Source organism: Amia ocellicauda, chromosome 1 (assembly GCF_036373705.1).
Source record: "Amia ocellicauda isolate fAmiCal2 chromosome 1, fAmiCal2.hap1, whole genome shotgun sequence".
Taxonomy (NCBI): Eukaryota; Metazoa; Chordata; class Actinopteri; order Amiiformes; family Amiidae; genus Amia; species Amia ocellicauda.
This window is the reverse complement of record NC_089850.1, coordinates 44,646,874-44,671,513: the sequence shown is the minus strand read 5'-3', so window position 1 is coordinate 44,671,513 and position 24,640 is coordinate 44,646,874. Positions and strand designations below refer to the sequence as shown.

Sequence of the window (24,640 nt, the reverse complement as noted above, 5' to 3'; positions counted from 1 at the left end):
TCATTTTCAGATTTGATGGTGATTTTGCAAAAAACATCTCCAATTTATCTAATATGAAAAATACATTTTAAACCTTTCAGCTTAATGTTTGATGCTTGTCAGAAGCCAGGCACGTGTATTATCTTGATTTACCTCTGAGATCTTGTGGATTTCTGCATGTCTTCAGAACGAAATGAAGTCATTGATCCAAAGTGCTTTTCTGGGATTATTCAATCACCAAGGAATGCTCCTCCCTGTGACAGAATGGAAACTGCTCTCTTGCCAAAGTTAAAAGTTTCCATGAAAGGAAACTGTGCAAATTGTTATTTCCTAATGGAAATTGTATTGTTTTCATTTAAGTGCTAATTTAGGATATGGCAGATAGATTGTTGTAGAATAATAAGGGTGTGTCGTTTGGGTCAATTAGAAAGATATTTGTTTTTATGTGCATGGTTTCCCATGTGAGCTGAAAAGGAAAATCCACATTATATGTTTTATAATAATAGCCATTATATTTATGACATAGTACTCACAGTCTGACATTTTGATAATTGATGGTAACACACAAATGCCTGTCTTCCTATATATGTGGGTGTGCATTTGATTTCACCCTTCCACACTACTGCCCAGAATGAAACAGTGGAAAGTGATTAGCAGGTGAGACACAGTCACAGCAGGCAAAGAATGCTACACAGTCCTGTAAATTCGCTGTAAGCCTTGTGACAAATCCAACCCAGAATCCCTCAGCTGACTTCCCTGCCCCATTTCTGACAGCACTGGTTTTGATCCTCCGGTGTTGGCTGCTCTCAGACACAGCTGGCACACAGCACAGCATGGATTCCAACTCACCTTCCATAAGTTCCCTAAGATCTAGAACTGCTTTCCAGCATTGCATTTTTTTCTTTCTCTCATATTTGTTTTCCTTCTTTGCCTGGGTGAGTCAACAGGGATTTCACTGTGTTTGTTCTGAAACAGAATGCAGCCTTTTGAAAGAGTGGGAACATGTTTGCTCCACAAACGTCAGAAATGTAAAAGTAAATGTTATTTCAATAGTTTTTTTCTTTCAGAACTGGAGATTATCCCTCACACATATATTTCAGGATTGTATTATGTAAACTTTTTTAATGTTTAATGTTTTCCAGATAATATTGAACATCCTACATTAGAAAGCAGCGCCATTTATTAAATGCTGAGCCAGGGAACGTTTGTCCTATGCTATATGTTAAAAATAACCGTATAAAAAAACAACAACCAACCAAACAAAAACTTCTGTGAGGCAATCTATGGCTTCCAGCCTGATTATTTTTATTTAATATGGGCCTGTTTTCCCCTTCAGAATTGGGAGTGGATTAAGCAGTAGCTGCTGATGTGACGCACCAGGATAGATTTACTTTTTGCCACAGATTAAACGCAAAGGGTCCTAGAGGGTGCCAGTGCTGCTATTTTTGGTCTCTGCATAATCCTGTCAACTCTGAAATCAGTATGGCATAAATTACACAGGACAGAAGCATTTAAAAAAGGGTGAATGTATAGTAATATATGTTTTGAAAGGTGGTGTAGTAGGAATTGTTTGTTACGGGTGGAGTTTTTTAAGGGAGCTGGAAAACCTTAAGTGATAGCTAAGGGGTTCAGGATTATGAAGATGTGAAGATGAATGGAGATGTTGTGTTGACGTTGCATCTCATCACAAGCTCTGATTCTCAGTGCAGACTCAGGGGGACAGGGAATGGGCGAGCACGTAGATTGAAACTTGGATCCCCTCCGAGACAGAATACAATACATGTATGTTTATTTTTATTTTTATAATATATACATTTATCATTGTTAATTATTCTTTCCAAAAGTACCTCATGTGATCTGTGACCAAAATCTTTCTTTCTAAAGATTAAATAATTATTCGGATTGGTGTGGAAAATGCACAAAATAGCACGTAAAAAGAGATACAAACAGAAACAGCCCACGGCCTCCAGATTAAGTCAACTGCCACATAGTGGAGTGTCTTCTTTCAGCCAATGACTCACTGCTGCCCCATTCTAGGATGGACTTATGGGAGGCTTATTAAGTCTTAGTTATATTAACTGCATTTTTAAAAGGGAAATAAAATGTTGGTGTGTATTTTACATATTAAGTTCCCTCTTTATAAGAGCCTGGACAGGATCCTGGAAAATCAAAGGATCCTCATCTTTTTCCTCCACCTGAGCATTACATAACTGTTTTCAATATTGACCTCGATTGACCTCTCATTCAGTAGTTTACATTAAGCATGGCTCTGTGACCTGGGGCAAATATCACTCTTGTATAATATCTCACAAAAGTGTATAATATTGTGTTAACGCTAGATTTTTTAAAACTTTTTTTGTAAGTATATGTGTTAATGCATATAATGATACAGAAATATTTTAAGTGGGAAGCTCTTGTTCTTGTGGAGCACAGTCCTTAAGATTTAAAAATTATACATTTAAATATGCATGTCCTTAAAACCTGTGAGAGATACAGTAAACATTTATATAAATGAGAGTCCGGGTAGAGATTTAGCTGTAAGATACGTTTTAAAATGTAAGAATTAACCATGAAAGCTGAGTGATTGCTTTGACGTGATCTAGCAATCGTTTATTATATTGTATATTGTGAATGCATTTAGGCCATGGGGTTGCATAACTGCAAGAGAACCTCAGGCAACACTAATAAATGCATTAACTGCGATCTCACTGGGACTCTAAACTTGAGAAAACAGCACGGGAAACTGACTGGTAGCACTGGAAGCATTGAAGTTGAAGTTGAAGCAGAAAACAACTGATAAATTGAATTAGACTGCTGTTTAGTTGCTTAGTAACAGAGTTCTAATTGCATTTTGTTTTTCAACTTTGAACAAAATAAGATGCCCTCTAGACTTTTTCATGTAACTCCTTTTTTGTATATATATCTTGTCCGCTGTGTCTTGTTAACTATGCCATAGTTGCACATTATGGTTAACTGTAATGTTTTATGAGCTAACATAAACCTATGCCACAGTCGTGGCTTCTCCAGAAACAGATTACATGAATCTGAATAACAAATCAATTAATGGCTTCAGCCACCTCAATTTATTTTGGTTCAACATCGCTTGCCGAAAGTACAGATGGGGAGGGCTGTGGAATACCATATTCTGTTCATGACCCGAGGGTGTGACACAACCTTATTAAAAATGTACAGGTCTTTAACATTTAGGGATGGTCTGGTTCAGTTAATGAGTGAGCAGGAGGGATTCAAACAAAAGACACAGTGAGAGGAACAGCTGTTTTGGGACAGTGGGTGTGTTGTACATTTGGGGTCATATACACCGAAAACAAAGAGACTGAAAAGTAAATAGAGCACACAAAAATAGTTAATGTCATTACAAGGGTAAAGAGACTAAAATAGTATTGATCTGGGTATACGGCAAGAGGAATAGAGTGTTTTGAATTTGAACATTGTGCAGCTGTCAAGTGCTTCTAGTTTGGGCACTAGTCTGATGAAAGTCACAAAGGAAGAACAGTGTTTGTGGAGAGCTGAACCAAACCTGGAACTTTTCACTTTCAAGAGAAAACCTACTGCATGTATGTATGTATGTATGTATGTATGTATGTATACAGCCTGCAATTGTGATTTTTTTAATGATTTTTTTTTTTTATGGGTCTTCAGTTTGATTTTTCAGATTCAGATTTTTGCCTGATTAGAATAGAATGTGTGCTAGGGAATGTGCACCTGTCCTGCTGTATCCACCATTATTAGTAGCTGTTTCATATGAAAACAGCTTTGTTTGAAATTAATTTACTGCAGTCTTTTGAAGGTCCTGATTATAATTCACATTTTTTCCTTTCATATGGTGATTGCTCAACATTATTATATCAGATATGCAAGTTTTTATGCCTCCCACCCCCCCATCAGCTTTTATTTTATGTAATTCTTTAATCTGTTTGTTACTTGGTTACTACCATCAGAAAATTAAGCAGCTATGCTTTTACTGAGCTTTTTTACAGCTTAGTCAAAACAAAATTATCCCCAGCAATAATGGAGCACGGCAGAGCAGAAATAAAAAATATGGGTTTATCATAAATATTTAGATCTCCAAAATCAGATATCAAAAAACAATCTGTAAGCTCTGTCTTTCTATTATTTATAAAATCTTTCCAAATTACCAAAGCTTTTAAGCTGTTAAGCTTTGAAAATTGGCAAGAAATGAAAGAGTGTTACGATCTTCAGCTCCAAATGAATGCAAAATCACTTAAACACAATGGAAACTGTAGATGACTACCAATGTGTGTTTTAGACATGTGAGAGTTAAAATAAGAAAATATAAATAATTAAATATATAAACACTATTTAAAAAAAACTATATAGCAGTAAATGTATACATGTATTCATTGATCATCAGAGGGGTAGTCACACACACAGGTACTTATTCAAAAGAAAGATACTAATTTTAAACATAGCTTCAACTATAACAATTAAAACATTTACACATAAAACATTTATCTGTCATTTTCAAGGAAAATGCAAGTGTGGCCAACAGAACTTTATATCAGCTTCACCTTTAACATACCCATCCTCTAGCATTTAGTTTACACTATCAAATAATTATGAAAATATATACACTGTAGTCCTTTTTAAAAATATTTTACTTGCACGATTAGTAGTATTTTCTGAGGAATTACTGTATTCTGGAGTAACTTGTTTTCTCTTCCCTTATTTATTTACATGGTTGTTTATTTGCCTATTGTAATATCTTGCCTAAAGTAGCCACTGCATTGATCATAGTTTATCATTCTTTAGATCAGATGGCTTAAAATTACTTGATGTTTTGAATTGAACCCAGTTTGTACATTTGTTCCCATGTATATCGAGCCTGCTACAGTGATGTCATTTAATCTGGAGCGGATGGAGAGTTCAAACCTCCTGTGTCAGGAAACTTGTCTTCTGGCATAGTGGGTTTATTACTCTGGGGCTGGACAGATCAGGCCCTCTGAGCCTTGCCTCAAATCTGAACAGGGGTCTGGTCACACATACAACAAATACATCTATTCATTTTGCAGGAGCTTTAAATAAAATTAGGGCAAAGTAAATTACATCAGAACTTGATGTGGAGAAAATAAATTGTAGACATAAAATTAACATAGTTTCAAAACAAAACATAGTGACCACAAAGCGCTGAGAGCCTGATACTTAAAATAAGTTGACAGCTAATAGCAAGAGCAAAATGGCAAAACCCAAGATAATAACATTCATATTGCAGAAAGGGGATAGCTTGCAGAGAAGAGCTAGCAGATGAAAGGCAACACTTGAAGCTATAATTAGAAATGAATGAATAATTAGAAATTGCATGTTGGCTCCAAAGAAGTGAGCCCCAATGCAGTGCACAAGACAAGAGGTACATAAAGTGGTTCTGTCCTTAATGGGAAACCATGTCAAGGGCCTTTAAGGATCAGACACTCCTGTATGATTTAAATGGATGATCAACCCTGTGAGCAATAGGATAACAGACTGTCGCAGTACAGTTTGGCCACCCCGACCCTCACCTGCACTTTTGCTCAATAATTTAAGAAGCCTGTCATTCCCCATGTTGGATTTATATTGGATAGGCAGCCCTTTTCTTAGAAGTGTCCTTTTATGTCACTTTCGATAGTAAGCCGTAATGACAGCTTTGATGTACTGCAAATTTGACCAGCATTCATAGCCCATTGTATTTGTGTTCTGCTTATTCCACTCTAAAGTTCATGCTACAGGGAAGTGAATCCACTCTTGAGCGTACAGGGATTGGCACCTTAAAATGACCATGCAGCACCAGAAAACGGATCGTCTGTGTTCTGGAAGCTGGAGTGGATTTTGAAAAATATTAATATGGTCTGGTTTATACTGAACAGATGACAAAATAAAATAAATTCAGTAATTCCAGGACAGGAAATTTCTTTCCTCAGATGCATGATTTTATTTGGTGTTGCAAGAATAAATTCAAGAACTGCCTGGGCAGAAGCAAAAATAACAAACTCAAATTTAGCTTCAGGATAAAATCAAAGGTTTGGCCAATCCTGCTAATTGTACATTAGAAACCATGTGGTGGCTTTTGTTTTTGTCACCAAATACAGAGGTTATAATTTGCAACAGGCAGGTATGTCCATTTTTTTAATTGAATCTCAGCACTGATGATAAAAGTATCATTGTATAACAGTGCTCCTTGTGTGTGAGCTCGTTTTGGTGATGTGAGCTTTGTAGAGCACTCATGTGTACACTTTGTGTAACCCCGGTCTATGAGACCTTAAGAAAGTTGAATAAATTACAATAGTCATGTCTGCAATCCTTTTCATTACATATCTTACTGCAATCCCAGCTGTGTATGGACTGGACTGGAACTAGGAAAGCTGTGGACACTTGGCTCATGTGACAGATGTGTTCTTTTAGCTGGTTTAGCATAGCATGTGGTTGGGGAGCCCCCTCTCACTGTCAAATAGGCTGTTGTGTAGATGTGAAGATTTATCATCTTAAAGAATAATTTCTTCATCTGCAGTTTCCTGTCCTTTCATTTCTTAATTGCTGCATATCATCTTATGTGCGTTCTAAGAGACTATTAGAGAGTATTTTTTTGCCCTGATTAGCTTTTTGCGTGCCATTCCAATCAACTGCTCACAAAAATAGCTTCTGAAAAAAAAAAAAACTTGCCAAGCCGAGTACGAGGAAATGTGACAAAATTAATGTTATGTAAATATGAAGTTCTCTGAAGCTCATGGGTGAAACGCTGTGTGTGACTCCTGTCCCACATTTATGTACTTCCCAAATACATTTCTTCACATTTAGGCTTTAGGGCTTATTTCTGCCAAAAGATCTAATTACTCTGGGAAATACAAAATGTACACAGGAACAACAGTGGATGACTAAGACCACACAAAGAGATATGAAAGTACAGAATAACAGGAATAACAGGAAATGACAGATTAGATGAATTAGACTCGTATCTTCTCTTACCTTGAGAACAGAATGGAGCACTTGAGAGAGTATATGGGGCTTTTCCATGCACAGGTGTTTCATCTAAGATTTAGTTTTGAAATGGTACCTAATGTTATGAGTTAATAACTGTTGGCACAGAGGAGCTGTTGTGGTTCGATGCTGCTGGGCTGCTTCTATTCCTTGAAGCCAAATGAGATCTTGATTATGTCAGATCTACAACCTATACTACACCCCCAGACCTTTTTTTTAACTAGATTATCATCCCCACCCTTAACAATATGTAAAATCAAAGCACGTCATTAACACATTATCTTACTTTACTGGATCTTGACCACCATAGCTGGGTAGAAATTTCTGTGGAATTTGTAGTTTTTCCCATTTGAGTAAAAATATTATCAAACTATTTTACACCTATTGTAGGTGGCAACTAAATCAAAAAGGTTTGAAAGGTTCTTCTACAGTGATGAGGCACCGTATTCACAGGTTAATACATTTTAATTTGTTTCCAAATCTGACACATACGGGGGGTGTAAATAGTTATTAAGGTGCCCATTAAATTCTCACTTATTTTATATTAAAGGTGAGGATAAGAACATTATCATCCATTTCAGCTGAAATGCCATTCTGTCATGTTTCATTTTTTCTCTGAATTTCAAATTGTGGCACTTGTGCTTTTATTGGATTGTGTGAAAACTGCACATTTCAGTTAAGTATTTAGACAAAAGGAGAAATATATTAAATAGATTTACTAGAGAGAGAGAGAGAGATAATGATGACTCATTTAGCAGACCGCTGTCATAGTCTACTTTAGCTGAAACCCTTGAACTGAACTGAAAACAAATTATTAATTATACTCGATCAGACAAACTACTGAATGCTGGCTCAGGTTTCTGAATTGTGTGCTTTCTGCCTGTAAATATTCTCTTTTTATCTAGAATGGGGCACTTGGGTTTTCCATGTGCAACAAGTCCCCACCATAATGATCCTGATGACTAAATTATACTGACTGCCTGTTGCAGTGGCTCAGGTCTGACTAAGCCCCTGCAGGAATATACCAGTCAAGTGAGGTAAGAGTCTGAGTCATACCTACCAGTTAAGCATTACATTCAACCTGAAATTAAAATGTCACTGCTTCTGCTGGTGTGCATGTCAGAACCGCGGTCGTGATTTCTGCTCCAAATGAGGCGGCAGAACGACACCGAGAGAGCATGACTCACCGCAGGGAAACTTCATCCTTTAGTCTTTCTGAATATTAATATATTACTAATGATCTTATCCTTTGCTGATGGACTCATCAAGTGGCTGTTCGAATTCCTCTTGAAATTCACCTCTATTTATGACGTAACCACACCTATCTATCAAAGCCTTCATGAAGCAGCCGATAATAGTAATAAATAAAAATACATTGGATCAATATCACGCATCATTATGAGGTACTCTATCTCACTGTTCATACTGTGATGTGAAATGTGTGGCATTTTCTATGAACAATGATAGATGTACATTTTAATGCTACAGTGAATTTCATAAGACAGACTGATGCAAACTTACCTATAGACCAAGTAAATGATGCTTCTTGGCACAGTTATGGGATGTAAAATAGCTTGAACCCTATTCCAGCTAATCTATTTGTTACAGGTTACAGCATGGTAGGAATCCTAATATGACAGTATAATGAAAGAGATTCAAATCAGCAATGGATGGACTCTCAGGCATGTTCTTTTTCTGGGTTCGTTGCTTGACCATCCCATTTCAAAGGGGCAGGAAAACCATATACTTGAGCAATTTACACTGTGTATCAGAAAAGACCAGCTACATTAATATAGACAGACAGATACCCCATTAGTGCTTTGTTTATTGTTAGCATAAGGCCTATGTACCCAATGTGCCCTCATGAAAGAGTGTGCCTATTGGGGAACCATACTGAAGCATTGTGGGTTAATACTACATGGTGCTGCTTTTTGCTTAATGCCTGACAACAGTTCATACACTGTGTGTGGACAGCAACAACAATCTTGCAGCTCATTATCTACACAGAATCCATATGAGGGTGTCCAGGAGTGTGGGTTTATGCCCATGAGACACAGCTCAGAGTAGGCCCTGCATGCTCTGAGGGGTCATTGCAAGTCCAGGCCAGGGCTGAGTTGTGATACTGTATAATTTCAGTGACTGCTTGTTCGGAAAGCCTCATATTTATTGATGGTGGATATGGGAATAGTGGTTACAGGTTGCATTGGGGTAAGGATTCTTGTAGCATTAGCAACCAATTCCTGCCAGCCATGTTTCTGAGGATGGCTATGATCCTCTTTTTCCTTGTCTGTTTCATGCAGCAATAGGAAACATTAGAAGTGCACACAATTGAGCAAATCAAATGGGAACATACAGAATACATTGTGAATAAATAAGGGTGCTAGTGATTAGTGATGAGACTGACAGTGAGCAAACTTAATAAATAAGTATAAATTCTTGCTGAAGCTCTGGATATGTTGATATTTCAAAAAGTCCCCCTTGTAAATTTGGCCTATGATTGAGGGGGACAAATTGACGCTCGCTCAGTATTGGGGGGAAAAAGTCCCCCCACCCTCCCTAAACCTATGATCTGAAGTACTGTCAGCAAATTTTCCTCACCTGACTTTATTAAAAATGAATTACAATGTGGCAGAGGGTCATGTTAGAACTTCTTAAGAGCTTATGTAGCACTGAGGCTTGTTAACATATTCAAATAATTTGCATGTTTCAAATTGTAAACATGAGTAACAATTCATAATGAAAAAGGGAAGCATAAGCTGCATGTCTCATGAAAAATGTTCAAAGCCACTGAGACATGAAAATATTCAAATCCTTCATGTTTAAAAATCCATATCAAACTCCAGAAGTAACAGCTAGCTCAGGTCTCCCTTGTATCAATTAATTTGTGAACTTTTTCTCTTCAGCTGCCACATCCATAGACCTGAACTAGAGGTCGACTGATAGTGGATTTTCAAAACCGATACCGTTAACAAGAATCAGGGTTGGGGGAAAAGCCAATATCCGATTAATCGGCCAATTTTTAAATTTTTTTACCCTTTTTAATCAATATATTGCATAAAATATATACACTCAATGTAAAATTGATTATAAAAAAAAAAACAGTATGAACTAAAATATAGTGTAGTATAAAATAAATATAATAAATAAATAAAATAGATCAATTCCAAATAAATGATAAAATAACAGTCCAAATTGTGGAAATTTGTGAAAAATGTATACAAAATTAGGGAGTTATGAAGAATGAATTGATTAGAAAGGTTTTGAAAAAATTACAGCATTAATTCAAAATTACCCTTTTTGGATAATCGATGAAAATAAACTACAAATAATGAAATTCCAGTAATAACAAATTTTGGGTACTTTACTTATTTTCAGATAAAGTTGCTATCTGTAGATATGTACAATAACTTCATAATTCTTTATAATATTTTTAACGCAGCAATTGTTATTCTTCACAACTAAACTACGTAGGGGACATAAATAATATTGATTGTACTTCCTGCTCAAATAAATGGTATAATCCCCTTGAAAGAGAGTATTTATTTCTTCAGTAGAAAAAATAATCCGGTGGGTATATTTTGCTGTCTGAAAGCTCTAAAATGATATAAGTGCTAAGTAGCTATTTATAATACTGCCAGAGTCGTAAACAAAGTACCTTCCATTTTATTTTGTTTGTTTTCAATGTTGGATTGACTGTGTCATGACAACTTTTATTGACCACTACCTCTTCTTTCAGCCGAAGTTGTTAAGCGAACATCAATCTGAAGTTGCAGCCAAAATGCTGAGCCAAGTCACACGGGACAAACTCCATGAGGAGTCAGTGATGGTTTTCATTTCACCAATAGAGGCCGTGTTATTCCCCTATAACAAGGACATTCATGCATACAACCCCAAAAAACTTTTGGCCATTTTCGGCATTCATTTTTGCAGATTGGATTGTTTCAAAAAGCTGTTATCGTCCCCGATTAATAGGCCGACTGATAAATCGGTTGACCTCTAACCTGAATTGTTTTGTATTGAGCACAATCTTCAGTATAAAATTGCTTATCATTTGGTCTAAAATCTGTCTATTTAATTGTATTTAGTTATAGTTTAATTATATCAGAAAAAGTACATCTGCAGGTTGCATGTCTTGAATTTGAAGAATATTTTCGGTTTGTAATCTGTTGTTGCCAATTCTAGCTTTCATGACAGGTGTGCAATTTGAAAAATGGCAGGATACATTTTTCTGAAATATCTTTTCATTCTCAATTATTGTATTTACATGCAAATTGTTTGAAGGTCCTCTACACCATCTGCACAAGATATATTTTATCCCTAAATTTACCCTTCATAATAGGTAACTGGAAACTGATTTAGCATACAGGTGTACTTGCAATTTCCTTAATGGCCTGAAACCATTTTGTGTTGGGGAAGTGCCATTAAGTGTTTTATTGACTATTACATATATGTATGTAGTATACAACAAGTCCACACTTGTTCTCATTCAATTATCAGTGATAACAGAGCATATCATTTTGAAAAGTTCATAATAACGGTGTGTTTGAAGACAAGATCATGAGTCAAACGTTTAGGCAAAGTTAGGTATTTTCTTTAAAATATTGTTGAATACGAGTCAGTACTTAAAGCATGTAAAGTAGACAAAACCATGTACAAATTCTGTCCTTTTAAAACATGCATTTCATTAGCCCTGATTTATCCTGTCTTAGTTCAGGCAGATAAAACAGTATTGCTTTATCTGCCATTTAATTAATATTATTCCCTTATGATAAAAACAAAAGTTGCAATAACATTAAAAAGCAAAGTAAGGACATTTCCATAAATTTCAAGTGCTGTGCTTTCTTGAATTAAGCAGCAATATACAGTTCCTTAAATGTAACTATTACCTAGGATGGCCATGTGAGGAATATGGGATTTGTGGAATGGGAAAATGTTCTCAGTGAATGGAAAGTTGTAATTTTTAAATGACTGCGTATATTACTCAGTATTCTACCTATGTATTCTATATCAGAAATTACACAGATAGTGAGGCACGGCCAAGTTGTAACTCTTGCTTTAAGAATTGATTACAGGCTATTGCATTTGGCTTGTTGTCCCACATAGGTTTACTACCCTCAACACCGATGTACAAGCACGCTGTAACTCTGCATTGCAAGTTTTTGTGGTGCTTTTCAAAATGAGGTACCAGGTAAGCAAAATGACACTTATTTACCATGCTTATCTGAGAGTGATTTTAAATGTCAGCACCCTTCAAAACACTGCTTCCCTTTAACACTTCAGCATAAAACATATCCTATAATCTGCGCCTGATAGATTGCCTTGTTTTGTTTCACCAGAGAACATGCTTACCCTACGGCATCAACAAGATTAATACTTAGAATCAGGAATTTACTCATAGCAGAACAGCAGATTCTGTGGACAAGTTAGACAGTTTTGATATTTATATATTCTGTAAATGGCTTATTTATATATGTAATTAACTATATCTTGTTTGGGCTTATTAGACTCCAGGATCCTGCCAATAAACTTACTAGTCTTCCCTGCTGTGTACGCTGTGTTTCTTCATAAGAGGCAACTTGGAATGTGTCCACTGATGTCTTGATTGTGTTACAGCTGTTTTGGATTCTGCCAAATTATTATGCAGGCCATTATAGTGTCGTCCTTTTAAACAATTTGTTATTTTGTTGATTTATTATTCTTGACCTTGTCCATAGTGAATAAACCATATTCATCTGAGAAATCACGTATCACTAAAATCGATCTGCAAATTCAATTTTTTTTTTTTTTCAATATATAAAAATGTTTAAAAGTGCCTGAGGGGACATCTTGTTACTCTTGGTTTATCACTTTATGACACAAGTATCATGTAAATGCTTGTTATCACCAGGTTAAGAGAAAAATAATACTTTCTACTGTTCTCACACAGTAATGTTCAAAATTCAGCCTGTCATCCTCTATTACTTTTTCTGAAATCCCAAAATCGTCTGTTAATCTGGAATAAAGGAGAAATTAAGCAATTTATGTGAAAGAACATGAAAATGAGGACTGAAGGATGGACAATTTTTTGTAGTTACACAGCTAAAAGTGTTACTTTATTGTTTGTTTGTTTATTTGTTTGTTTTAATTTAAGTGAATGTTTGTTATTTTTCACATTTTGTATTGTGGCCCTTGAAACAGCAGTGTCATGTACAGCAACATTTTTTTTGTTTTTATTTTGTTTTTGTCATCTGACAATATGCCTCTAATTGTCAGATATGTTTATGAAACTGAAAACATGTAATTTAATCTGAGTATATTTGGTTAATATTTAATGAGTAATGTTCTGCTTGAAAGAGGCTGTCATTAGCTCGTTCAGCTTTAACTACATTAATGTATGCTCCAGGGAGGACAAACTTAACTGCTGTTTAATTATATAAATCCAGAGACCTCTGCCTTGCAATGACAGGGAAAATCATTTAAACAATGTTTGCGTTTCTGGGGACTAAATGAGTAACAGTTGATTGCCAATACTAGTGTCAAAGGCTCATATTGAAAACATAAAGAAGAATGCTAGGGATTAAATCATCCAGTTTGACTAATAGCATATCATGCTAATGTAGTTTACCAGAGAAATTGTGTGAATGATGCCGCTTTTGTTTCAGAGGTTTATTGAGATAGTAATCTGTACATTGTGTCAAGGAAATAGAGTTTCCTTTCAGAGGTAGGCTACACATTTTTCACCGTGGCTACACTGTAGGGATGTGACATGTAAGTTAAATGGAATCTATTAATGCAAGAACGGTGTCATGATTTAAAAAACATTTACTCCTGCTTTAATTGCTTACATGCCAATTAGAATACTGCTGTATCCAAAGAGAGGACTATTTCCTAGGTGTGAATTTAATTTTGAAAAGCTGAAACCTATTATTACATTATTATTCTGCAGCATGAAACTGTTGTGTGACAAATACGAATATGGTATTCTGGGCTGGTGGTTTACAAAATCAGGAAGTCACTAATGAAAAGAAAATGGCAGTTACGCTGCACAGAAGGAGAGGACTGCTGAGGGAGCAGATGTGCAGAAGAAGAAGGAGGAGGGTCCCCTCTGACAGGAACCCGCAGACACTGTAAATGTGTGGTAACAAAGCTGACAGATCCAAACCTGAATGATTAAATATGTACAGTACTGTGTAAAAGTTTTAGGCAGGTGTTAAAAAAATGCTGTAAAGTAAGAATGCTTTCAAAAATAGACGTTAATAGATTATATTTATCAATTAACAAAGTAATTGCAAAGTGAGTGAACAGAAGAAAAATCTACAATAAATCCATATTTGGTGTGACCACCCTTTGACCTTCAAAACAGCATCAATTCTTCTAGGTACACTTGCACAAAGTCAGGGATTTTGTAGGCAGGTGTATGATTAAACAATTATACCAAACAGGTGTTAATGATCATCAATTCAATATGTAGGTTGAAACACAATCATTAACTGAAACAGAAACAGCTGTGTAGGAGGAATAAAACTGGGTGAGGAACAGTCAAACTCAGCTAACAAGTTTACTGTTAAAAGTCATACACCATGGCAAGACTGAGCACAGCAACAAGACAAGCTAGTTATACTGCATCAGCAAGGTCTCTCCCAGGCAGAAGGGGTTCAAGGCAGACAGGGGTTTCCAGATGTGCTGTCCAAGCTCTTTTGAAGAAGCACAAAGAAACAGGCAATGTTGAGGACCGTAGACCATAGTGGTCGGCCAAGGAAACTTACTGCAGCAGATGAAAGACACATCATGCTTACTTCCCTTCACAATCAGAAGATGTCCAGCAGTGCCATCAGCTCAGAATTGGCAGAAAACAGTGGGACCCTGGTACACCCATCTACTGTCCAGAGAAGTCTGGTCAGAAGTGTCCTTCATGGAAGACTTGTGGACAAAAAGCCATTCCTCCAACGTGGCAACAAGGCCAAGCAACTCAACTATGCACGGAAACACAGGAACTGGGGTGTCTGGGATTACATGAAGAGAGAGAAGCAACTGAGGCTGCCTAAATCCACAGAAGAACTGTGGTTAGTTCTCCAAGATATTTGGGCCAACCTACCTGCTGAGTTCCTTCAAAAACTGTGCAAGTGTACCTAGAAGAATTGATGCTGTTTTGAAGGCAAAGGGTGGTCACACCAAATATGGATTTCATGTAGATGTTTCTTCTGTTCACTCACTTTGCACATTGCACTTTACAGCATTTTTTCACACCTGCCTAAAACTTTTGCATAGTACTGTATGTGCCTGTCTTCTCTCTTTTGGGTATTTTCAGTGGGGGTGAGATAGTCTAGCACCACCAGGGGAACATCTAGGAGTGATTCTCAAGTATATCGAATCAGGAGTTGAAAAGTGCCCCATTGTTGCCTATTATTATTATTATTATTATTATTATTATTATTATTATTATTATTATTATTATTATTATTATTATTATTATTTTTTAATTTATTTATGTATGTATGTATGTATGTATGTATGTATTTATTGGCAGATGCCCTTATCTATAAGCATAATGCTAGAAGAAGCATAACCCTTAAAAAGCCACTGTGCGTCTTTGGTAGACCTCACATGACATGGATATGTGCAGAGAACAGTCCTGGTAAAGAAACAGGTTGTTTAAGTCCAGACAAATTACAGAATTGGTGGATGGATATTTTGCAGCTCCACAGAAGTCTTAGTTCATAATAACGATCGCATTTGGACATTATCCACTTAGATAATTCCGGGATTCAATCAGCTTTTCCCTGCTTTTTATGAAATAAAACTAATATGTTTATTGCCACCTGTCTATGTGCGCAATGCAGCTATGTGGGATTAAAATGAGAAAGGCCGTTTAATGAAAGACTACAAAAATCCAATACCGATTCATTATTTATCAGTTTTATTACACATTTCATCATTTCTCGTTTAATCTGCTTAAATTCACTGCTTTCAGTTAATGTAAGCAGGAACCACAGCCCAGTCGTAGGGTTGAAGGGCCTAGGAATTTGTAGTATGGTATCAGTTCTTCTTCCTATAGTCTGGCCTCACACGTAGCATAAAAAAGTAGATCTTCATGCCATGCAGAAAAGCATCTAAATCAATTTATAATTTACACTGTGAAAAATGAGTTCAACTTAATATAGATGGTGAGATTACCTGAGTGACGTTACAGTAGATCAGGACGGCACACAAGCTTCAGAAATCTGTTGTTCTAGAACACATTCAACTTATACAACATGGACACTATCCAATATGTGAAATTTGCCATCGTTATTGTTGTTGTTTTAAGAGACTGTCAGTTTCCCGTGTCAGCTGTTTAATGAATGGTGGAATGAATTAATTGATATACACTTTTGTTTGATTCAATAGGCCTTTTCCAGAGTAATACACAAATATACACAGCATGCAGCTGCTATGTTAATGGATAGTCTTATCTTAGATGTAGAAAATGGCAGACTCAACTGTAGGGCTGCAAATGAAAGAACCGATTAAAACTGCTAATTAAAAGAAGATGGGAAAGATAAGGATGGACAAAGGGTCTAAATTGTCCTCATTGTATTTCCATCCCTGCATTGAGATTTCTTATTCAAGCTTATCGAAGTGGGATATTATATAACAAATCTTGATTATATTTTTAGTTGTTTGTTTTCCTAAGACAGTTATTTTCTATAGCCTGGGCACTGATAATACAGCACCATGATTACATGTTATCTAACAGACTAACCTGATGCCCACAAATAAAAAAAAAATATTTTTCTTTCTCTGTAACTGCTTATGAAAATAAGCAATGGGAGGTAGCCTACATTATGTGTCTGGTGGAATTGGAACGATACTGAGAAACGCCACATTCAAGTAAGAATGCCATTTTTATTTTAAAATTATTTTAGATTTTTTTATATTTTCTTTTTGTACCATAGGACCATGCTAAATACTACATATACTAACTACTTGTACAACACTAGAGACCAAGGCTTTTAAACAGATGATTTATAATTAATTAAGTATCATAAGACATACATCTTAAATAGCTTTTTGGCATGATCATAATTTATTTATTCTGTAAAATTGAAAAAGTTGCTTAAACCATGATTGCACATAAAGAACATGATAAACCTAATTACATTATCAGTCTTTTAGGAGAATGATTTGTGAACTTATAAACTATGATGTATTGAATACGTGTCACATGACATGACCTAATGTTTTTAAACTGAGCTATCATCATGAATCTCTTTGAATCTTTGCAATCTCTTTTGCTATAATTAGCAACCTTTTAGACATCAAACCAATCCTATTTACACTGGGACAGCACAAAGACAGATATTAAACCAAGTGATACTGCTAATCCACATATAGTCCATCATTGCAAGATGCAGGTTCTCTCATAGCCTGGGCTAATTAAAAGCTAACAACATGTCTAGACCTTATTAGTGGAACAGATCACCCCTGGAAATGTTACTTCTCAGTGGGTTTGCTCACTGGATTTGCATTTATTGAATAATTCATGTCTCACCGTACTGAAAAGGAGCCGACGAGCTTTGTTCTACACCACTGAGTGTATTCATGATCTGCGTATGTTTGGTACAGTATGAGTGTTCTGCCCTCTGACCCTTTCCGCAGGGGCGGGGGGGCATCCTGATTTTACATCTATGTTTTTCAAGAATGGCCCGCTGTGCCCAAATCCTTCCTACTGGGCCATGCCAAGCTCAGTACTATGCCACTGAAAGAATTCCACCCCTCAGGAATGCTTAAATCCCCCACCCCCATGTCCCATGTCAGATTCCCATTGTTTTTCATGTGTCTGGGATCAGCAGGAAGAAAAAAAAACAAATATAGCTAGACAATTTTAAACGCATATATTCCCCACAGTCAGATCACTGTGAGCTCTCAATCAGAAGACAATTTGTGGGACTTTACTCTTCTGGGTGGACATTTAGGCTTGCTTTGTGTCTCCACTAGTTGCACAGTGATTCAATTCCCCTCATATCCACCGCTTCCAGGATGACTATCCCCTTCTGCCATCCAGCTGAGTGAATTTACTGGCCATTAGGTAATAATTACACGATAACCAATTCTCTGAAAGATGCCCAAACCTGGAAATGCAGAGTCAGTCACCAATTTACACAGGCAATCTCCAGTGTGTAGGACTAGGACTATGTCCAACAAAAGTTTGCTTGTGCTGTGCAATGTGATTTAACATTGCTGCCTGTTTAAACTGAGCCACAATAAACCAATTATTGTACCAAGAGAAACCTGTGAACCTGTGAGAGAAGCCCTAACTGTAACTGTAAATGTTCTTTCATTTCTCCCCCTGGAAATTAACTTCACACCTCCCCTACTTGTATTTTATCACAGGCTATGGACATGCGGCTCCCAGCACTGATGGAGGGAAAGTGTTCTGCATGTTCTACGCCCTTCTGGGGATCCCGCTCACCCTGGTGATGTTCCAGAGCTTGGGTGAGCGAATTAATACCCTGGTCAAGTACCTCCTGCATCGCATAAAGAAGTGCCTTGGGATGCGGAGGGCAGATGTCTCCATGGCCAATATGGTGACCATTGGCTTCTTCTCCTGCATCAGCACACTGTGCATTGGGGCAGCTGCCTTCTCCCGCTATGAGGAATGGAGCTTCTTTCACGCCTACTACTACTGCTTCATCACACTCACCACCATTGGCTTTGGGGATTATGTGGCTCTACAAAAGGACAATGCCCTCCAGACTAACCCAAAGTACGTGGCTTTCAGCTTCATCTACATCTTGACGGGCCTGACGGTCATCGGGGCTTTCCTCAACCTGGTGGTGCTGCGCTTCATGACGATGAATGCCGAGGACGAGAAGCGGGACGCCGAGCACCGCGCCCTGCTCAGCCGCAACGGTCAGGCCAGCAACATCCGCTGTGTCCCGGACCCTCCCTCCTCCTCGGGGGGCACCAGCCGGGGACTCCGTAACGTCTATGCTGAGGTGCTTCATTTCCAGTCCATGTGCTCCTGCCTCTGGTACAAGAGCCGGGAGAAGCTGCAGTACTCCATCCCCATGATCATCCCCCGAGATCTATCCACTTCAGATACCTGTGTGGAGCAGGGGGATGCCTCCCCGGGCCGCTTCCCCGACCCGCGCTCCAATGGCTGTGTCTGTAACCTGCAGCAGCGCTCGGCGATCAGCTCAGTGTCCACGGGCCTACACAGTCTCTCCACGTTCAGGGGACTCATGAAGCGAAGGAGCTCCGTGTAGCCCTCCGCAGGGTTATTCATTGACATCTAATGAGATTGTGATGATGACATTGTCTTTGGAAACAAAGAAAACTAAACAAAAGAACTACACCTGCATATATATATAAAGTTTTTTTTTTAATTCCTAGACAAGCATTGTAGAATCCTAAGAATGGAATCAACTGCAGTTTTTGACTTTTGACTTTAGATTTCCACTGGGTCTTTTGACTGAAAAGACATGCGTGCTGCAATGCGGCCATGTGTGGTTTCTGGTTTCATCAGACATTTCATCATATTCTGAAATCGACACACCTACCTGCTCTGGTGCAGCATATCTTCCTAACTCAAAACTCAGAAGTAATATGTATTGAAAGAAGAGTTTTTATGTATATTTATATTAATTAAACGTTATTTAAACTGTGTTATACAAATTAGGAAAGGGCCTATTTTTATAGTAAAAGTGCTCCAACCGGTCTTTACTTCTTGTTACTTGTTTCTTCGCCATTGAAGCTCAATTCACGCCAAAAAAGATTAAATCTGCTTGGAAATTCTTGATCTGATTCACACGTTTTCTGGAAGAACGCACTGTAATTGTCTCTCTGATTATGTTTGCTTTTCAAGGCTAAATTATATTCTGTTGAATGTTTCATTTCCATAGGCCGTAATGTGTACCTGTGACCTTTTTGCCTAGAGCATGTTACCTCATTTTGTGTTGGCTATTCAATTTTTAATTCTTTGTGGCACTTTAGTATGCTGGACAATGTAGGGCATGGGTCTGCAGCCTTTACCCTGGAGAACTTTGTCCTGGACCAGTGTGCATTATAGGTACCCTAAAATAATCACAGATATGACCTCAGGCATGTGAAATTTCACTTTAAAGGTAAATAATCAGTTAATTTAAAGAATTTTAGATCTGAGCTGGAATATAAACCGGAAGACACTAGCTCTAAAGGGCCAAGGTTGCAGGCTGCTACGTGTGCAATGCCGAGCTGCAACTCACTTTGAAATTAACGTCAACACTGACCCACAACTGTGTTCAAACTGGAAGAGCAGAAAGTCTGTGAGGAGGCACCATGGGCACAGATGCATTGAATTAACAGATTTGTTCAGTAATTTATTGTTCAATAACATTACTATGACAACACTTTATTACACTATATTGTTATTATGATCGTTATAATTATTTTATAAAGTAAAAATACGAAAATTGTTAAAATATGCTTCAAAATAAAGCAATGAATGCTAGGATTTGTTGTGCTTCATGTACACTCTCTGCCAAACATATATTTTCAGGCCATCTGTTACTTTGCACACTGTGAGTCCACAACACAAACACTAGGGCTGCAGCTCTACAGGGAGGACGAATGCTTCTCTCACTGATAACACTTTTGGCTTGCAAGCACCTGGCAAAGACACAGGGGTCACTGTTGCACAGTAAACCAAAGAAACCCTGGACATCTTTTAACCCACCCAACCCCTGTTACGCAGTGCCCCTTGGGGCATCCCCAATCCCAATAGCAACAATAAATCTGTTGGTTGTTGGTTGAGCTGCTCTGAAGCCCTCCTGCTTCACACTGACACTGCTGAGCTGCTCCAACAGATGAACGGTTCAGCTTTTGTTGTGTAGTGCAGCTCAGTAAGGCATCACATCACATTGCCTCTACTGAGTGAACAGACTGAAACAATGTATTTTTCTACCACTGAAGTGTAGTGCATTGCCATGTGAAGACATTTTGTTTAATGTGGCATCTGGTGTAAGTGGGCCTTCTGTGCTGTGGCCCCCAGCTCCATTTTGCAGTGGCTACAAGCAGTCTAGTTTTTTGGGTTTCCATGAAAGATGTTGAAATTTGATACTAATGATTTTAGGCATTTTGTCTGCGGTAGTTTTTTTTTGTTTAGTTATTTTTCTAAGACCTATATTAAATCAAAACTTTAATCCAGCTGACAGCTGTAAATATAAAACCTTTTAAAACAAAGTGTTTGTTTCTTTGACATATCCTATGGAAAACTGATCTCAATGACTGGGTTTTTAATTTGCTTCTAATGGGTTTTATTTTTTAAGATTTGATTTACTGTATTTGACGTAAACCTCATTATTTTTATGGAATTGAAATCTGGACTGTTAATGGCCACCTGTCAAGAAACACCATTTAAGTGTATTGATCAATGGTACACTTTAAACAAAATAATGCATTTAATTTATGCGGTTTCTAGAGATATACACATACACATACACACACAAATACACTATAAGAAACTGATTGTATATACTGTATTAATTGGTTGGGCTATAATTATATAACAGATTCCTCAGCTGGCACCAATTTAAAGATATCTACAGAATTAAATATTTCTACAATTCAATATTGTTTTGTTCTCATTGTTTTTGTTGTTTTATCTTTTATTATTGTATGCATTTGTGTTTAAGCTATACATGCTAAAGTGTTATATAAAACATTTAGAAAATGTCTTCAATGCTTTAAATGTATTTATCAAAGATATCTGGAAATCATTCAAAACCTGTTTATTTAGTAGATGGAGTTTCACAGAAAAACAAACAAACATGCGATGGAAGCCAGAATCTGGTCAAAGGAAAATGCTGTCTGATACTTGGGCAGCCAGTGTTGGTATGTCACATTCAATCCCTGATTTACAAACCCAGCTCATCCAAAAGGTGTTCAGTGGGATTGAGGTCAGCAATTCTGTTAAATAGTTTCAGTGCTCTCCTCCCTGAACCACTGTTACACTTCTAGGTTTTTGAAGAGAGCGTCATGTCCTTTTAAATACCAGAGCTTATACTAGACCTAAGGGCAAACCTTCCCAAGAATGGTGTGAGACGGATGCAGGTGTCAGATGTCAGTTATTCTCTGTTGAGAACATAACACACTGTGCCTGACTGCAAAAGATGGGATTTAAAAGCGTTAAAAAGCATTGAAAACTTCCATTTGGAGTCTAGCTCTGAATGTACTTTTTGTATTTGTCTTTAGTCATTAAAAAAAAGCAACAGGTACAATTTGTTAAATAAAATATTTACCTGCTAGTGTTTGGAAATTGCAGTCTCTTGCTCTAGAAAAGAAATTCAACCCAATGCTGCTGCTTGACAAAGTTAAAATACTCTTCAGGGAAATTATAATAATTTAAGGTAAATTATACATGCTCTAGATACAGTAAAAAAATATATTGTGTGGTCAAAGTAAATGAATTAATTTCCATGATATTATACCCTTGTCCTTCTTTCTTGGCCAGCGCTTAATTTTATATGCTCTGTATTTTTCCATTACATCAGAGGACAAGCTTCACAGACAATTTCAGAGAAAGCTCAGACAGAGGGACAGATAATGCCTTGTGCACAACAGGTTATTCAGCTTTCTTCCTCCTTTTCAAGGCAAACCAAATACTCCAAAGTAGAAAAATCACTAGCTGTCCAAAAGAATTGACTTTGACCACTAGACCAACACGCGGCAACAGCAGAAGGTTCTCAATTTCAACATCTCCTACATGAGTCCCCCATGGTGAGAACGTCTGTCACACAATAAGCAAGTCTACCTTGTCAATAGAATTTAACATCTACCTTCAACAATGTCATATAAAACAGAATAACATCCGAGTCCCCCAAATCCTGAGCTGCAAAGACCCAGAATATACAAATGCATTATAAAAAGGTATATTTTTTTGAAATGGGATTTAGCTGCAGTAATATTGTGGTGTATGCATAATTTATATATTCCTAGTCAAAAGCAATTTAAAGATTGTTTGAAATTCATTAAATAAATGTCTTTTCTTTGCTTGTTTCATCCTGTTCCAAGTGTTGTAGGCAAGACTCATGGGAATATGAGTTCAATTCAGTTCAGTTCAATTTTAATAATTTTTCAGATTTCTTGCATTACTTTCTGAATTCACTTCCAAATGTATTTTTAAATGCTTTACTGCTTTACTAGTAATTCAGTATTTTAAGGAAGTTATTTATAGACCTTGTGAATTCACCATTTAATGTAAAGGTTTCAGTAAAGGAAAGTGTGTAATTTCACAACACAAAAAGCTGACCAGATTAATACAAGAAAGAAAGAAAGAAAAATGTGCAGCCAAACAGGTTTGTGATACACACACTATTCTGAATATGGGTCACTTCATCAACAGAGCTGCAAAGACCCAGAATTCAGCTCTTTATTTCATGAAAAGACGAAAGAACTGTGTTTGGACCCTTGAGCATAGAAGTCCTCGAAAACACATTTCTCAGATATATATGTTTCCTATGCAATATTATGATCATCTTTTAATAGTAACACAATGGGGAACACACATAAATCACACTCAAACAGGTAGCTCTATGAGATTTTACAATAAATTACAACTGAAAGATGTATTCAATTCAATCATATCAGGGCAGGTTCTACTAAAACTGTAACAACATTTAACCATTTAATGCAGTGTCTAGTTCCAGGAACAACATTAAAAGAAAACTGATTTACATAACAACAGTGTTTGCACAGAGATGGAAAGGGGAATGTGTTTAACCCGAAACAGAGAAGAGTTTTGAAGATTTGAATGGAGAATTAAAGTTATGAAAGGTTTTGACAACATTGTCCAAAACCATTATTCATTTCATCCCACAGATCAGGACCAAATGACAATTTAGTTAAATACATGTCATTTCAAGACAGGTAAATCATAATGTAATTTATTTTAAATTATAACCCTGAGCATGATGGTGAGGTTATTAATGTGTAGAAGAAGGAAGCCTCTGACAAAGACAAAAACTACCACTGAGTACAGTGTAATCTGCGATCTGCATGTGGGTCAAACATTTGATTTAACCCCAGCCCTAGTCTAGAATAAGCATCATTTAGGCCAGGTTTAACTTAGGACTGGAGTTTCTTTTCAAAGATCTGTAGAAATACTGTAATGACAAGCATATCACTGGGATTGTGGCATTATGAAGGTGTTTTGGATCATAATAGTAGTAATACATAATGATTAAACACAATGACAGCTGCAAGGAGAAACCTTTTTGTTTTTTTATATAGTCTTGCTTTACTCTTAAATGTGGAACTGCAGACTAACGGTATACAAATAAAATAGCAATTTCAATTAGTATTTTTTAAAGAGTGATAGGCCTATATATTTACAATGATTTGTAAAATAGTTTTATTTATTTTTATATGCAAAACGCACTGGACTTCAGCTTACTGTACGTTCATTCTCTTTCTGTGAGAAGGCATGTACATATTCCACTTGCATTTATGCAGATCTCTAATGTTTTGACAGGGGACTATTTTCATGTTAACTTCCTGTTTGTATGACATGACCCCTTGTGAACATTATTTCTGCACTTTTGTAATGCTTGTGTAACCTGTAAGTCACCCTGGATAAGGGTGTCTGCCAATAAATATTATTAATACATTTACAAAAGGAAGCAAAAAAACAAATACAAAATCTGTAGGCCAAGATCACATAAGAATACAGGAGATT

General features: G+C 36.9%; 1 protein-coding gene across 1 annotated transcript in view; it reads left to right on the top strand.

Annotated features, from left to right (window-relative positions):
- kcnk3a (potassium channel, subfamily K, member 3a) overlaps window positions 1-22,893 on the top strand; it is a 38,923-nt gene extending 16,030 nt beyond the window's left edge. Inside the window, exon 2 of the mRNA XM_066706353.1 lies at window positions 18,319-22,893. Coding sequence (XP_066562450.1) covers window positions 18,319-19,193 — 875 coding nt within the window. The 3' untranslated portion in view covers window positions 19,194-22,893. The remainder of the gene's footprint in view (window positions 1-18,318) is intronic.
- Window positions 22,894-24,640: the final 1,747 nt, after the last annotated feature.